Source organism: Cherax quadricarinatus, chromosome 31 (genome assembly GCF_038502225.1).
Source record: "Cherax quadricarinatus isolate ZL_2023a chromosome 31, ASM3850222v1, whole genome shotgun sequence".
Classification (NCBI taxonomy): Eukaryota; Metazoa; Arthropoda; class Malacostraca; order Decapoda; family Parastacidae; genus Cherax; species Cherax quadricarinatus.
This window is the reverse complement of record NC_091322.1, coordinates 13,315,009-13,332,857: the sequence shown is the minus strand read 5'-3', so window position 1 is coordinate 13,332,857 and position 17,849 is coordinate 13,315,009. Positions and strand designations below refer to the sequence as shown.

Here is a 17,849-nt window from a genome sequence, read left to right as displayed (position 1 = left end):
TACTGAGTATACCAGGAAAAGTGTACGGTAGGGTTATAATTGAAAGAATTAGAGGTAAGACAGAATGTAGGATTGCGGATGAGCAAGGAGGTTTCAGAGTGGGTAGGGGATGTGTAGATCAAGTGTTTACATTGAAGCATATATGTGAACAGTATTTAGATAAAGGTAGGGAAGTTTTTATTGCATTTATGGATTTAGAAAAGGCATATGATAGAGTGGATAGAGGAGCAATGTGGCAGATGTTGCAAGTATATGGAATAGGTGGTAAGTTATTAAATGCTGTAAAGAGTTTTTATGAAGATAGTGAGGCTCAGGTTAGGGTGTGTAGAAGAGAGGGAGACTATTTCCCAGTAAAAGTAGGTCTTAGACAGGGATGTGTAATGTCACCATGGTTGTTTAATATATTTATAGATGGGGTTGTTAAGGAAGTAAATGCTAGGGTGTTTGGGAGAGGGGTGGGATTAAATTATGGGGAATCAAATTCAAAATGGGAATTGACACAGTTACTTTTTGCTGATGATACTGTGCTTATGGGAGATTCTAAAGAAAAATTGCAAAGGTTAGTGGATGAGTTTGGGAATGTGTGTAAAGGTAGAAAGTTGAAAGTGAACATAGAAAAGAGTAAGGTGATGAGGGTGTCAAATGATTTAGATAAAGAAAAATTGGATATCAAATTGGGGAGGAGGAGTATGGAAGAAGTGAATGTTTTCAGATACTTGGGAGTTGACGTGTCGGCGGATGGATTTATGAAGGATGAGGTTAATCATAGAATTGATGAGGGAAAAAAGGTGAGTGGTGCGTTGAGGTATATGTGGAGTCAAAAAACGTTATCTATGGAGGCAAAGAAGGGAATGTATGAAAGTATAGTAGTACCAACACTCTTATATGGGTGTGAAGCTTGGGTGGTAAATGCAGCAGCGAGGAGACGGTTGGAGGCAGTGGAGATGTCCTGTTTAAGGGCAATGTGTGGTGTAAATATTATGCAGAAAATTCGGAGTGTGGAAATTAGGAGAAGGTGTGGAGTTAATAAAAGTATTAGTCAGAGGGCAGAAGAGGGGTTGTTGAGGTGGTTTGGTCATTTAGAGAGAATGGATCAAAGTAGAATGACATGGAAAGCATATAAATCTATAGGGGAAGGAAGGCGGGGTAGGGGTCGTCCTCGAAAGGGTTGGAGAGAGGGGGTAAAGGAGGTTTTGTGGGTAAGGGGCTTGGACTTCCAGCAAGCTTGCGTGAGCGTGTTAGATAGGAGTGAATGGAGACGAATGGTACTTGGGACCTGACGATCTGTTGGAGTGTGAGCAGGGTAATATTTAGTGAAGGGATTCAGGGAAACCGGTTATTTTCATATAGTCGGACTTGAGTCCTGGAAATGGGAAGTACAATGCCTGCACTTTAAAGGAGGGGTTTGGGATATTGGCAGTTTGGAGGGATATGTTGTGTATCTTTATGTGTGTATGCTTCTAGACTGTTGTATTCTGAGCACCTCTGCAAAAACAGTGATAATGTGCGAGTGTGGTGAAAGTGTTGAATGATGATGAAAGTATTTTCTTTTTTGGGATTTTCTTTCTTTTTTTGGGTCACCCTGCCTCGGTGGGAGACGGCCGACTTGTTGAAAAAAAAAAAAAAACGTTATTAAAGCATAACATGTATATATTTAGTACAATTTATGACGTTTTCATATATTTTATGATTATTCATGGTTCAACAAGTTAAGGAAGCAGTATTGTAATATATTTCCCTACAATATATTGGGGCACCAAACATTCACGGTTTTTCAACATTCGCGAGGCTCTTGATCCCCTAACCCTCGCGAATGTTGAGGGAGACCTGTACATGATTTTTCCTGCCTTCAGATATACTGCCATCTTAGGCCTAGGCTAATTTGTTTATGTCCCATTCCTCCTGATGCCAAGGAAAAAAATTGCTGGCCACATGATGAGTCCAAGGGCATTGTGAGTAACACAGCCTAAGTAGCAGTTTTGAAACAATGCCAAGGAGGCACCAGGGCTTGACTAGAAGTAAAAACTGGCACATTTTATATGCTGGATACAACAATAACAGAGAGGACTGTAGTTCTGAGGAGAATTTATCTGGTTTTGAATATAATGAGGCTGTTAGTGGCATCAGAAATATAAGCACCTGTAATGTCAGTGAAACCCAAGATATACCAGTGGCATCCAAACCTAGCCTTGACTCACAAAAACACAGAAGAAAGGTCTATTGTACTCGTGATAATGAAGTGAGTAGTTTGAGCAGTGGGCAGGAAAATGATTACAAGGCAGATACTGCTGCTCCAAGTGATAGTGAGGCACATTATTCATCAATGAAGCACAAACCTTTCCAGCTTCTCACGGGGTCTAATAGTGTATCATGTGCACTTGTATTATTCTTTGGTGATACTAATAGAAATGCTGGTGATTTGGGAGAAGATAATGAAAGTGATTCTGCTTGTGTTGGTCTTAGTAATATTGCAGCAGGAGCTGTAGGATCATCACCTGCTTTGTTACGAACACCACGTGGTACCACAATTTGACACCACAATGAGCCCTGACACCGGCTGCTGCATCGTGAATACCACAGGTGGTGCCATAAACTGTAACATTACCAAATATTATAAAACTACCAGTGAACAGGATACAGAACTTGAAAGAGAATACATCTTTTGTCCCCAGTGTTTCTTATGTAGATGATGATAACAGGATGGAGGGAGGGGGTAAAAGCAGTTTTTGTGTGGAAGGGGCTTGGACATACAGCGGGCATGTGTGAGTGTGTGAGATAGGAGTGAATGGTTTCTGGGACCTGATGAGCTGTTGGAGTGTGAGCAGGGTAATATTTTTTGAAGGGATTTAGGGAAACTGGTTAGAGGTGGGAAGTACACTGCCTTCACTTTAAAGGAGGGGTTTGGGATATTGGCTGTTTGGAGTGACATCTAAACTGTCATATCTGAGTGCCTCTGCAAAGAGTGATTATTTGTGAAAGTGTTTGTTTTTTGGGTCATCCTTCCTTAGTGGGAGGTGGCTGATGTGTTAAAAAAAGTGGAATTTGGCCAGACTGTCCAGTAACCAATGATTCCAACAAACCTGATTATTTCAAATTATTCTTCAGTGAGACACTTAGGCAACATTTGGGTATCATTATTCTGGAAACATTTTGCCACACTGTGGCTTTAGTCCAGTGCAGAAAAAGGTGGAATAAGAGGAGTTTGAGGTAATCAGTCCCTCAGCTTTAAGTTGATGTGTTTGATCTGTCAGTCTTGATTTTTGTCAAGATTGATGGACTGAACACATCTACTCAAGGCTGAGGGACTGATTATCTCAAACTACCCTCTTATTCCACCTTTTTCTGCACTGGACTGAAGAAGCCACTGTGTGGCAAAACATGTTGAGAATAATGATGCCCAAATGTTTCAAAAGTTTCTCATTCATCTTTGTGTCAGTTTTGTAAACCATTTATTCACAATTGTTATCAGTGCACAATGGCCAGTATATATTGCATTAAAATCTCAGCTTCATAGGTGGAAAAATGCCACTTTTGTAGAGATGTACTTGTTTTTTGCAGCACTTGTGCAATATGTTGCTTTTTTTTTGTTACTGTGCATGTTGCATTTCTCTGACAAAAGTAATCTTTGGAGAGATTATTTGTTGTACAAAATAAGTTAAGGTATCATTTACCTGAAACAGAATTTCACTGAATTCTTATATCCCTACAAGAGAATTGTTATTGATGAGTCTGATATTATTAAAAAATAGGCTCTCCTGCAAGCAATATTTTTTTTTTTCAACGCACTGGCCATCTTCCACTGAGGCATGGTGACTCGAAAAAGAAATACATTCACCATTATTTGCGCTATGACTGTCTTGCCAGAGATGCCTAGATACGGTAGTTCAGATGTCCCTTAACAGCAAATAACCCCCACCCCTCCTGTGGAGTACAGCCATTGTACTTCCCACCTCCAGGACTCAAGTCCAGCTAACTGGTTTTCCCTGAATTCCTTCACAAAATGTTACCTTGCTTACACTCCAACAGCACATCTGGTCCCAAATACCAATTTCCTCCACTCACTCCTATCTAACATGCTCATTCATGCCAGCAAATGATGTCATTCTGGTATGAAGCTGTTTGTGATGTGTGATTGTAAAACTGGTGTAATGTTATATATTATTGTGTACATAGGCAAGAAAACCTTAGCAAAAACCAGAGACAGTTTAGGAATATCTGCTACAGTTGTCATGAAAATGTTGATGCTGTATCTTGGCGAGGTTCAAAATTTATTCACAGATAACTGGAATACAAGCCCTTCTCTTTGATTTCCTGGAGGTTTACAATGCAAAAATGTGCAGGACAATGTGAGGAAATAAAAAAATTGTCATTCAAAAAAGCATTAACTTAATGAAGTACAGTATAAGTTTTATACTCCTATGCCATCCTTTCTGTCTTACCCATAATTCTTCCTGTTATAATAATTCTACCATTTGCTGTACTTGGCATGCTCAGCAGGCTTATCCCTTCATAATTCTTATATTCTTTCTTGTTCTCTATTTATGATCCTTGTTATTCTTGTCCAACTGTTCATTTCTTCCATATTCTTGAAGCACTCACTGTCCACATTCTTTACTATCCCCATAATAAGTCTTAGCTCACTTCTTAATGTGGGAACACCAGTAAAATCAGTCTACATAATGTCATAATTTTTCCCATGCAGCATTTGCAGTAGAATGGTATCCTTCATCTCATGCCTCATGACAACTGTAATTTGGTATTCAAAATTGAATTTATGCCAGTAGTCTAGAATGTCTCCTGTAGTGCTCGCCTTCAACCCCTAGAAAATCTTCTTTAACACTTAAACTGTTTGAACACAGATGTATGTTCGCTCGTGTAGCACTCCGAACGTAGATCTATGTTTTTTTTACATGCGTTCAAATGGGGAAAATCAAGGTTGGAGTGCTACATGTGTAAATGTAGATCTACATTTGGACAGTTTAAGGGTTAATCATGCAGTGAAAGGTTTTGATAACCAGATTGTCTTGCATATAATTATTTGGTTGTTTATTGTGTGTTTTAAGTGAAAATGTGTGTGGGGGGAAGGGGCTTTAAACAGTAAACAATATTCACAATATATATAGTATATATTTGGGGAAAAGTGAGGATTTTCATGTATCTGAGACCACTGTATCAAAATGCTGTTGCCTGTAGAATATCCTTACAGAAATAAACAATCCACCCAAACCTGATGCATAGCTCAGGAATGGAATTTTATGTCCATGATCCATAAGTTTCATGAGTTAAGAAATGTGATCCTTTGAACCTAAGAGTTTTCTGTAATCGATTCTTTTGTACTTTTTTTTTTTTTTAAGTTTGTTTTGTGTAATTAATTTTTTTTCAATGGATAGCAGCTCTGTTTTAATAATCTCTGACAACTTTTCCCTGTTTCAGTTTGGGAGATTAGTACTGGTCGTTGTTTGCGCAGTTTCGACATTGAGGCAGCAGTGAAGTGGGTGGCTTGGAATCCCAGTAGCAAACTATTTTTACTAGGCATAGTAATAGAGAAGAAAGTGATCTTCCTGAATCCTGAAACGTACCTGACAGATAAGGTTGTTGTTAAACAGACTAACGCTGTTTTCAAGGAGGAGCCAGATCAAGGAGACTATATTCGTAAGCTTTAACACCATTTATATTTGCAAAGCAGTGTTGCACAAGATTTATTGTTTAAAATAATGTGTATATGCTAATCCTAATAAAATAAGTTTCTCTGTAAAGTAACAGTCTAGTAAGAGTTCTTACATGTAAGATTCCTCTCACTCTGTTCTCTATATTTTTTCTTCTTGTGTTTGTTTGACTACATTTTTATTGGTAGGTAACCCTCATATTCTGAAAAAAAAAAAAAATTCTCACGGGCTTGAAACATTGAGTAATTGTGTATCTTTATAAAAATGGCATTTTGGACATTTTTTCAATAGTGTTTTGGGGGGATTTCATCTTTGCTAGATGAAATGATGGTGAATAATTGAAACTAAACAAAAACTTCCTACCCATTTCCTAACAAGTCTGTTAACCCTTTCAGTGTCGAGACCCCTGATCCTTAACTCACTCTGTCGAAAAATTAAAAAAAAAAAATTCTTGCGAAATGATAGAGAATCTTTTCCTGATGGTAATGACACCAAAAGAACAAAATGTGATGGAAAACTTAAGAAATTACGCTCTTGCGAAGTTGGCGATCTCGATGATATTTACATATCAGTGATTTCGCCCAGTTTGAGCCCTATTTTCAGCCAATTCCGTTGTTCCAATAGGCTAAAATCATAGCTTTTTTTCTAGAACTCCACTTGTTCTAATAACTGAGTACAAGAAACTGCCCATTTACCAATTTCAACTACCCAATAAAGTGGTCAGAAATTTACAATTTGGCAAATTTTATGCAAATTTCAAAAGATGTCAATTTCTAAAGGTCCAGAATAAACAAGGCAGACATTCCTGTCACTAAAATAACATTTTCTCTGTTCATTAGTCACATCTCCAGTTCCCTCTTATATTACTCTTGCTTTCTATTTTGAATTTTTATTCTCACAAAGAAAAGAAGATTTACTGTTATGCAGACTACTGCATTAATGTAAAAATGGTATAAATAATATCAGTGCACTTGTGAAAGAATATTAGACTCACCAGTTGACGTGTATTGGACGCGTGGCGTTATTTGCTAACTCTTGAACATTGGTAAAAATCAAACATTTCTGTACTTAGAGCTCAATTTCAAGGTACTTTTCATCATGAAACTAATCAAAATCATCTCCATTTCTGTAATATATCTTCCATTCTATCAATTGAGACCAAGAAAACGAGAATACGTACAACCATAAATACCACATGAAAATACACCGCAGATTCGCTGTTTTAAACCAAAAATGTGGTTGGAGTTTTTTTATTCTCATTATGCAGTGTGTGCTGCAGGATTTTTTATATACTGCGCACACTGACCACGCAGACCCATTCTTTCATATATAGGCCTACCAGCTTTCTCCCACCAGATTTGAAGGAGCTAGAATTTTGGTGTAGTATTATGGGACTGACACTGGCTCTCAAGCCATAATATTATGGGACCGACACTGAAAGGGTTAAAAGTTCAACATATTAAGTTTTTCTTCTTGATTTATTCATTTAGTTTGCCTTTCAGTTTTTTCTGATAGAATACCCTATTGTTATTTAAATTACAACCTTAAGTGGTACTTTTTCTATGACTGGACATTTTAGTTTATTTCATTTATGCCTTTGTCAAGTTAAATTTTGAAAGTACTGTAGTGTTTATTTTTGAAATAAATATTTGAATAGAGGATAACATGTTAATAGTTTTGTTTATCAGTGGCAAATATGAGATTTGATTTGTATTTTAATGTTGGTTGTAGTAATGCATCCTTGCATGATTTGTAGTTTTAGGCAGTAAGGGTTAATATATTATGTCAGTATCACCTTTGTTTGATAACTCCATTGTTTAAATAAACTGGAAGACTCGGGTAGAACAGAAAAAAAATTAGGATAAGCATTATTTTATTAAAATGATAATGTGGAGGTCGAGGCAATAGAAGAGACAATAAAGTGCTTCCAAGGGGTGACCGGTGCTGCTGCTGCTACTTCACTATATGTGAAGTTTACTTGCAAGTTTCTTCTTGCAATAACTGCACAAATTATAGTGTATTATCAGAAGGTCTCCTGGCCTATTTACTGTGAATGCTTAATGTTTACAGAAATCTGGGATGGTAGATAAATCCAGGGATATACAGTAGGGCCTCGCTTTATGGCGTTTCACCTTATGGTATTCCACTAATACGGACGTTTCAAATACAATGCCCAAAACTCGCTGTATGGCTCCCCACACCTGACCCTCTAATATGGTCACCCGGTTTGTTTACATTCTCTGTGAGCATGTCTCTCCATTATGTCTGGAAACTTTCTAAAATTTCAAGTGTTTTAAAGCTATTGCATATTCTATTTTTTTTTTTTCAACAAACCGGCCGTATCCCACCAAGGCAGGGTGGCCCAAAAAGAAAAACGAAAGTTTCTCTTTTTAAATTTAGAAATTTATACGGGAGAAGGGGTTACTAGTTCCTTGCTCCTGGCATTTTAGTCGCCTCTTACGACACGCATGGCTTATGGAGGAAGAATTCTATTCCACTTCCCCATGGAGATAAGAGGAAATAGACAAGAACAAGAACTAGAAAGAAAATAGAAGAAAACTCAGATGGGTGTGTATATATATGCTTGTACATGTGTGTGTAGTGTGACCTAAATGTAAGTAGAAGTAGCAAGACATACCTGAAGTCTTGCATGTTTATGAGACAGAAAAAAGGACACCAGCAATCCTACCATCATGTAAAACAATTACAGGCTTCGTTTTACACTCACTTGGCAGGACGGTAGTACCTCCCTGGGTGGTTGCTGTCTACCAACCTACTACCTATAATATTCTATATTTTTTTTTTTTTTTTTTTTTTTCAACAAGTCGGCCGTCTCCCACCGAGGCAGGGTGACCCAAAAAAGAAAGAAAATCCCCAAAAAGAAAATACTTTCATCATCATTCAACACTTTCACCACACTCGCACATTATCACTGTTTTTGCAGAGGTGCTCAGAATACAACAGTCTAGAAGCATACACATATAAAGATACACAACATATCCCTCCTCACTGCCAATATCCCAAACCCCTCCTTTAAAGTGCAGGCATTGTACTTCCCATTTCCAGGACTCATTTGTACATTGATAATTATACTTATGTATACCTGTACCCAAATAAACTTACACACTATGCTGGCATGCAGGTACACTTTAGAATTACTAAGCGTGTCCCTCTAGTCTTGGTGCCATAGTAATAATAATACAGCCTCTCCTCACTTAGCGATGTACTTGTTTACTGATGCCTCGGACTTACGACAGGCTCTCTGACCAGTATGCATACCTAAATAATGTATATTAGAGCTGATTTCCTTTGTTCTGTTTGTTGCAATATACAGTACACTACTGTATAAACATTTAAAAATATACCAGAAATGTTATAAATGATGCAAAGGTGACATTAAAACAATATCAGAGATAGTTGACACAAACTTACTACCATTATAGTATGCTCCTCACTTAGTGACGAATTCATTTACCGACGTGGCCTTACGAATGAAACTCCGTCATTAAGTGAGGAGAGACTGTACTAATACGTAATATTAATAATCACTCTTGGGCACATTAAATGCTTTATTTACATTAATATAGACATTTTCGTTAAACCATATATGATATGTTCTTCAAAATTATATAAGAAACAAAGAAACACATTACATAGCATATAAACGTGATACATATACCCACAGTACAATAAATTTCACATAATTATGAGTTGTGGTAGCTGGGCGGAGGAAAAAAATTTTCTCTGGTCCAGCACCAAAGAAAATGTGTATGAATCTGTCTTTGACCGAGTGACTCCCCTTAACACATTTATTTTTGTTTACAATTCTCGGCATGACTTCTTCTCATTACTTCTCCCATTGTTTATGATGGCATCTAAAGTTAGTTGTTTGAAATGATTAACCTCAGTGAACAAGGTATGTCGATGGTAATAAGATCGCTCTGGGCTGCTTTAAATATCATATAGCTACACCTACCGGCTACCTACACCTGACTTCATACAAATAAATACTACTGACCTCTAACCCTACAAATATTTTAAGTAATGAATGTACTGTGTATGTATTTTACTATTTATTGATTTTTAATGTCTATTTCTACTGTTAGCTTAATATATGTTAGTGTAAATTTGTTATCTGGCATTTGTATGCATTTATAAGTGGAAAAAATGGCATTCTACTTTCCAGTAGTGTCTGCTTTCCGGCAGTAGCCTGGAACCTAAACTACCGTATAAGTGGGGCCCTACTGTACATTGTAGGCTTGGTTTGTGGAGACTTTTTTTTTTTTTTAGGTGTATTAGTTGCATAGAAAAAAGTATTAGTGATACATTTTTCAAAAGTAATGTCCTAATTGGAAAAAGTAGAAAATACAAATGTGAAAGGTTCCATGCTGGGTTATGAGTAACAGAACTGGCTGGAAGGATGTGTCAAGGTGGCTGCACAAAGACTTGTGTTGAGGTTACCCTCTGAGAAGGGAGTTTTCCCAGAATACAGTAGGATATTGTTTACATGGTATATATTTTCACTCGAGGCAGTATAAATTTATGACATACCTTGAAAGTTCAGTATTAGTTTATTTTAACTTTCGAATCTTAAATTTTTAGGAAATTTAATGTTGCAGATTTTGAAAGCTTATATTTTTGTTTTAAACAACTTAATGTTACATAATCTACAGAGCCTGAACGGGTGAGAACAGCTGTGACATGGAGGAAACCCACTGCTGATGAGTGGGCCAAGGGCTACAGAATTGTCATTGATCATTTTCGCAGTGTGAAACAGGTCCGTTTGTAGGTGTACTGATTCCCCTTTTATGTCATATTGCTTTGATATGTTTGCCTTTATTTAACTTTATTGCAAAGTTTGCATAATTATCACCTTTCATTAGGGTCCAAACCGTAGATCAATGCTTTGTCCAAAACATATATCAGTATAGAGTAAGAATTAGTATTAGTCTGTCCAAAATGCCTAGGCATGCTAGTGGCCTTCTTTGTAATTAATATTTTATAACATGTAAACCACACATTGTAAGCTTCGACAAGGAAATAAACATTTGAATTTGAATTTGAATTAGGGTCCAAGAATTTAAAAAAAAAAAATTTTATTTTTTCTTATGAAATGATAGAGAATCTTTTTCTGAAGGTAACAAAACAAAAAGTATGAAATTTGATGGAAAATTGACAAAATTACACTATCACAAATTTTACTGCGTCAGCGATACAGTGGACCCCCGGTTAACGATTTTAATCCGTGCAAGAGGGGTAATTGTTATGCGAAATAATCGTTATGTGAATGAATTTTCCCCATAAGAAATAATGGAAATAAAATTAATCCGTGCAAGACACCCAAAAGTATGAAAAAAAAATTTTTACCACATGAAATATACATTTTCCCACACACAAAGAGAAGGATACATGCACAATAGTAGAGTAGTACATGCACAGTATATATTGTGCATGTACTAGTCTACTAAATGAAGAATAAATGACACTTACCTTTATTGAAGATGCAGCAATGACTGATGAGACACTGTGTCCTGGGAGTGCCTTTTCCTCCTGAGTACTGTAGGTCCTGTTTGGCATTTTCTTCCAGAACAGGCCTTATCACACTGTGTATGCCACTACGATTCTTAAATCTCTCAAACCAACCTTTGCTGGCTTTAAATTCACCAATATGAGCACTAGTTCCAGGCATTTTTCCCTGTTCACCTGGGTGTTAGTCGACTTGTGTGGGTTGCATCCTGGGAGACAAGATTAAGGACCCCAATGGAAATAAGTTAGACAGTCTTCGATGACACTGACTTTTTTGGGTTATCCTGGGTGGCAAATCCTCTGGGGTTAATTGTTTCTTGGTATTCTCAATAAGCCACACCAACAACGGTGCTACAGCAGCAGCAGCAGCTGACAGTGCAGCAGCAGCAGCAGCTGACAGTGCAGCAGCAGCAGCAGCTGACAGTGCAGCAGCAGCAGCAGCTGTACCACCAATAGTAGCGATGGTTGATTGGGGTTTATTATACAACCTGGCCAGCTCGGAGACTTGCACTCCACTTTCATACTTATCAATGATCTTTTTCTTCATCTCTATTGTAATTCTCACCCTTATTGCTGTAGGGTTGGCACTAGAAGCTTTCTTGGGGCCCATGGTCACTTATTTTCCAGAAAAAGCACCGAAAACACTGTAATAATACGAAATATTCCGATTGTATGCTTGGATGTTACCGCGGAGGCTGGCTGGTAAACAATGCCACCGGCGAAACATGTGAGCGTGGCTCAGGCCGCACATTGGACGCGTCTCGGACGAAAATCGGTAAGCGGGTTTTTAAGCGGTATGTGAGGCAAAATTTTTGCAATTAAAGTAAGCGGTATGCGAAATAATCGCTATGTGATGCCATCGTTATGCGGGGGTCCACTGTATTAATACATCGGTGATTTTGCCCAATTTGACTCTTATTTTAGGTCAATTACATTATTCCAGTCAACCAAATTCTTAGTTATTTTGCTAGTGTTACTTCTATTTTATCGATTGAGCACAAGAAACTGCCCAGTCAACTATTTCAACTACTCAATAAAGTGATCAGAAATTGGTAATTTGGCCAGTTTCACATGAAGTTCAAAATATTCCAATTTCGAAATAGGGTCCAGAATACACAATGCAGCATTCGTGGCACTGAAATAACATTTCCTCTGTTTATTAGTTGTGTTTCTAGGCTTTACAGATGAATTCCGTTTTTATTTTTGATTTACATAAGAATTTTTATTCACACCAAAAAATAGAAGATTTACTGTTACGCAGTACATATATAATAATTGTATAAATAACATCAGCGCTTTCTTTCTTTCTTTCTTTCAACACACCGGCCGTATCCCACCGAGGCGGGGTGGCCCAAAAGGAAAAACGAAAGTTTCTCCTTTTACATTTAGTAATATATACAGGAGAAGAGGTTACTAGCCCCTTGCTCCCGGCATTTTAGTCGCCTCTTACAACACGCATGGCTTACGGAGGAAGAATTCTGTTCCACTTCCCCATGGAGATAAGAGGAAATAAACAAGAATAAGAACTAGAAAGAAAATAGAAGAAAACCCAGAGGGGTGTGTATATATGTGCTTGTACATGTATGTGTAGTGGGACCTAAGTGTAAGTAGAAGTAGCAAGACGTACCTGAAAACTTGCATGTTCATGAGACAGAAAAAAGGACACCAGCAATCCTACCATCATGTAAAACAATTACAGGCTTTCGTTTTACACTCACTTGGCAGGACGGTAGTACCTCCCTGGGCGGTTGCTGTCTACCAACCTACTACCTAGATCAGCGCTTTCATGAACGTATATTAGATCCACCGGTTGACGTGTATTGGACACACGACGTCATTTGTTTACTCTTGAACATCCGCAGAAATCGAACATTTCTGCTAATTTGAGCTCAATTTCAAGCTATTTTCAGTACTAAAACCAATCAGAATCATCTCTATTTCTGTAATATATCTTCCATTCTATCAAATGAGACCAAGAAATCGAGAATACTGCCGTAAAAACCATACGAAAATACACCCCAAACTGGGTGTTTTAATCCATAAACATGGTTGCATTTTTTTTCTCATGCACTATGTACTACAGGATTTTTTTTTAAATGGTGCACACTTACCACTTAGATCCATTCTCTTATATCTAGGCCCCCAAATTTACCAGTCACAGCTTATCTGAGTGAGCTGAGCTCATTGCACAGAACTACGGCTTGGACCCTCAAAGGGTTAATAAAGGTCCAGGGGTCATTTTAAAATGCACCCTTACTAACCTAGAAAAGGTAAAGCAAAATTCATGTACAAAAATAAATGTTATATGCCATAAAAATATGTGCAGTAAACTCATCAATATAATGAAGCTTTGTTATTCCCCATGGCACAAAGTACATAAACTAGAAACAAAAGTCCACAGTTCATTGAACCATCTTACATTCCACATGGTCAGTATCTTAGGGGCCTCCACTATTAACATAACGTTTACAGTTGCCTTACCCAGGGTCTTAATGCAGCCACACAGCAACATGCCCTGTGTTGACCCATGTGAGCTTAGAGATTTTTTCCTAGGCGTAAGGAGGTACTTGGCAACCCAAGCAGCTAAGGCAAATGGTGCATGGCAAATGAGAAGGCACAGATTTATTCATTTGTATATGCAGAGACACTTTGGTTCCCTCTGCAGATTTACATTACTCACAGTTATGTGGTTAATGCTATTGAGCTGTATCTAGTTAAACATTAGGATCTTACAAAAATTTATTTTCATTCTATTTTCAGATAGTGTGGCACAAGCAGGGTGACTACTTCGCAACTGTTATTCCTCAGGGAGATCACCGATCTGTCCTTATGCATCAGTTGAGTCGCTGGCGGTCTCAAGTGCCATTTAACAAGTGTAAAGGTCTTGTTCAGGCTGTTCAGTTTCATCCTAAACTTCCCTTCCTGTATGTTGCAGTAAGTTATCAATTTAGTATCATCTAGTTTGTTTTTTCTTTGGTGCAGAACACTTACTTATCCCTATCAGTGTTGACACTTGCAAATTGAAAGCCCCTTCTCTGTCACCATTTCAAAAAGAAATATAAATAAAATTTTACCTTCTAAAATGGTAGAGTATCTTTTTCAGAAGGTAATGACTCCAAAAATGCAAATTTGATATATATTATAGAATTTCTAGGTGGTAGGTTGGTAGACAGCAACCACCCAGGGAGGTACTACTGTTCTGCCAAGTGAGTGTAAAATGGAGGTCTGTAATTGTTTTACATGATGGCAGGATTGCTGGTATCTTTTTTTCTCTCATAAGCATGCAAGATTTCTGATACGTCTTGCTACTTCTACTTACACTTAGATCACACTACACTTGCATGTACTAGCATATATATACACACCCCTCTAGGTTTTCTTCTATTTTCTTACTAGTTCTTGTTTGTTTCCTCTTATCTCCATGGGGAAGTGGAACAGAATTCTTCCTCCATAAGCCATGCATGTCATAAGAGGCTATAAATAAAACAGATACATTGGACAGAGTTACTTACCATCATGCTATTCTTATTGTCACCTAGGTCCTGGTTCATTTCAAGGCTAAAGTTTCCAGCATACTGGATGATGACTAGGGACTTTTAACGAGTGTGAAATCATGTCATGTTGATAAAACACTGACAAGCTCCAGAACTTAAATCACCTCACTTGCCCTATACCAACACTATATATCAATCAGGTCCCTACCTGCCTTGCATAAATTGTAGATTATAAAGTAAGGAGAAGTGGATTTTGTCTGACTCCCAGGTGTATTAATTATACTTGAGGTTTTTGGTGACTTGTACTCATGTTGGGGTCAAGACAGAATGCCCATTGTCATATGTCGTGCTTAATGAAAAGTGCTGTCTTGTATCCGAATATCATCGGTTATTTTGGTCAACACTCGCTTAGCACATGCGCAAGTAATGCCCTCAACATCAAGAACCCATTCTTAGTGTGAATTCCAGCTTAAATCCTGATAATCCACTGATAACACTTAAATACTTAGTCAATGACCCAGGGAAGTGTTAGAGCACATGATAAGTAGAGGTGCCAGGTTTTCTCTCACTGTGTTCAGGGTGTGGTACTAAATTAATCAAGCTCCCATGTTAGCCATGTTTGTTATCTGTGGTTCCCTACACAAGACTGATGCTCCCAGGCATTAAAAATGGCCCAGGATAGTTGGCTGGCAACGGTGAGTGTTATTTAATCACTCATAATATGTCAGAGCAACAGTCACAGTGGTATTCATAAAACTCAACAATTCTCTGAGACTTAGTAAACAAATAGGTCTCATTCTCTTATGTTGCAAGTACCACCTGACAAGCAGGTGTGACAGTTGGCACATGGTGTGCTATTGGCACAAAAATTTTTCTCAAAATTGTTGGGAAGTCATTGTAGCTCCTTTCACCTTCCACTGGAGAAGGGTTTGGCAGTAACAGGTCTTTAAGTCATGTAAACACTATGGAGGGCACTGGTACACAGGAATTCAAAAATTACCACAGGGCCACTGTAAGACATCAATATTTTTTCAGCCAGCCACTTGGTTACTTATTTAGCCTTGTGACAAGGGGCACTATTGTGCATAAAGGTGGTACAGCTCTGAATTTTGAAAATATTCAGCAGGTATTCCTTAAGAGCAGTGATGTAGTGGTAGAAATTCATTGTAACATTTTGGGGAAGTACAACCCCCAACGACAAAGTAAACACAAAAGCAACCCCAGAACATGACAGATTGTGGGTGCTTTATGGTGCTTACTGCATATGCAGGGTCATACCTGCTGATGGAGGAGGGGGCGCTTTAAAGACCTTGAATAAACTGAAATGTTTTCGTCTGATCACATTACTTTTTTTCCCGTCATCAGCACTCCAGTGAACATATTTTCTGGCAAACTGCAGCCATTCCTTCTTTATACTGTGTGTGAGTAGGGGTTTCCTTGCAGGCAGAGGGTCTTTGGCAGGAGCTGATTTAAGTACTGAATCGAGAGATCACCAAAGAGTTCAGGATGCATTTCTTTGAACTGCAATACAGTCATATGTGTACTCTGCACAACTTCCTGCGTAGAAGGTTGTGTGTGTGTTTATACGTCTTCATTGGCCATGCATCATGAGGTTTTATAGTGGAAATATCTGGTGGGAGGCCATGGGCAGTAGCATAATGTCATTATACTGGACTTTGCTCTTCCAGTATGGTGACTGTCTTGTATCGTTTCATCTTTGAACTTACATTTATCCACTTGGCACTAAATACAGCTCTAAATTGCGGGCACTTGGAAGTAGAGCAATGCAATAGAGCACCTTATCTTACTGACTTGCAGGCACACTGAAAGGTGATGAACACTGCAGTCTCTTGTATTAACTCAAGAAAGTTAACAGATACTTCTAGAAAAAGTTCAGATGAAGTATAACATCAAATACACAACATGAATCCAGAACGCTTTATACTTCTTATAATGGAGGCAGGTCCGGATAATTTTTGCGAGCATTATAAGTGCCACTGACCCCAATTATGTAGATCTATGGGAGTGGCAATTTAAGTGTTATTAGTTTCCAAGGCTTATAAAGATAAATTGCCAACTAATTTTGCAGACTACTACTTATGTTTATGTTATATAAAGAATTGTGCATGCCAAATTTTATTCTGATACTTATGATACTTGTGGAGATTAGGATGTTTCCATTTTTCTTCAAGATGCTAATACTTTATAAACCTTACACATTTTGGCCTAAAAAATATAGTGATGTCCAGTCCTTAATATATATCTAGAAAGAAATACTTATATGTCTCTGTGGTTCTAGAAAGAAAAACACATGTAATATGTCTTTATGGTATGCAGAAAAAAATAAAGTGTGTACGTGTGTTCATCTGTTTGACAAGGGAATGAGTGCATTTTTCAAGTTATTCACATTTAGTTTACTTTTTCTTTGTATGCAGCAATGTTTGTTAAATGAAATAATGCCATAATTACATATTTTCTTGTAAATTTTTCAAATGTACTTTGTCAAACGTAAGTAATTTTTCATGGATGGTCTTAGTTTTGCCATTATAATATACAATGATGCAGTTTTATCACAACGATCTGTGATCCCCAGACACAAAGCCACATTCGTGTTTACAACCTACAAAAGCAAAGAATTCTGAAGAAAGTTCAGGCTAACTGTCGCTGGATATCATCGATTGCTATTCATCCAGGTGGGGAGCATTTCCTCATTAGTGGATATGACTGCAGACTTAACTGGTTAGTACTTCTTTATTCATTTTTTTTATTATGTAGTATTTAGTATTCAAGGAGGGTAATCGTAAAGAATGATAAACAAAAACATTTGGGCATTTGAAATCCAATGAGCAAACTTTGAATATGGTTTGTTTTCAACTGAAGAACCTTGTGCAGAATTATTAAGACATTGGGCATAGTGAGAAGTGTTTGTATTTCTTGACTGATTTAAACTAAAACAGATATGATTTTTTTTCCACATTAACCATCTCCTGGCAAGGCAGGGTGTCCTATACAAAGAAACACTAATAATTATTCAGTCAGTGTCTTGCCAGAAGTATGTTGACATCCCAATTAAGGTTACTCACAAACTACAACATCCCCACCCCTCGGAAATATAAACACATATGCAGTATAATGTGATCTTTTATTGACAACATTTCACCCA

General features: G+C 37.6%; 1 protein-coding gene across 2 annotated transcripts in view; it reads left to right on the top strand.

Moving 5' to 3' along the window:
* LOC128697606 (ribosome biogenesis protein BOP1 homolog) overlaps positions 1-17,849 on the top strand; it is a 91,426-nt gene that overhangs the window by 50,809 nt on the left and 22,768 nt on the right. For both annotated transcript variants that reach the window (XM_070090208.1, XM_070090207.1), the window contains exons 9-12: positions 5,434-5,652; positions 10,340-10,443; positions 13,953-14,126; positions 17,280-17,425. In XM_070090208.1, coding sequence (XP_069946309.1) covers positions 5,434-5,652; positions 10,340-10,443; positions 13,953-14,126; positions 17,280-17,425 — 643 coding nt within the window. The remainder of the gene's footprint in view (positions 1-5,433; positions 5,653-10,339; positions 10,444-13,952; positions 14,127-17,279; positions 17,426-17,849) is intronic.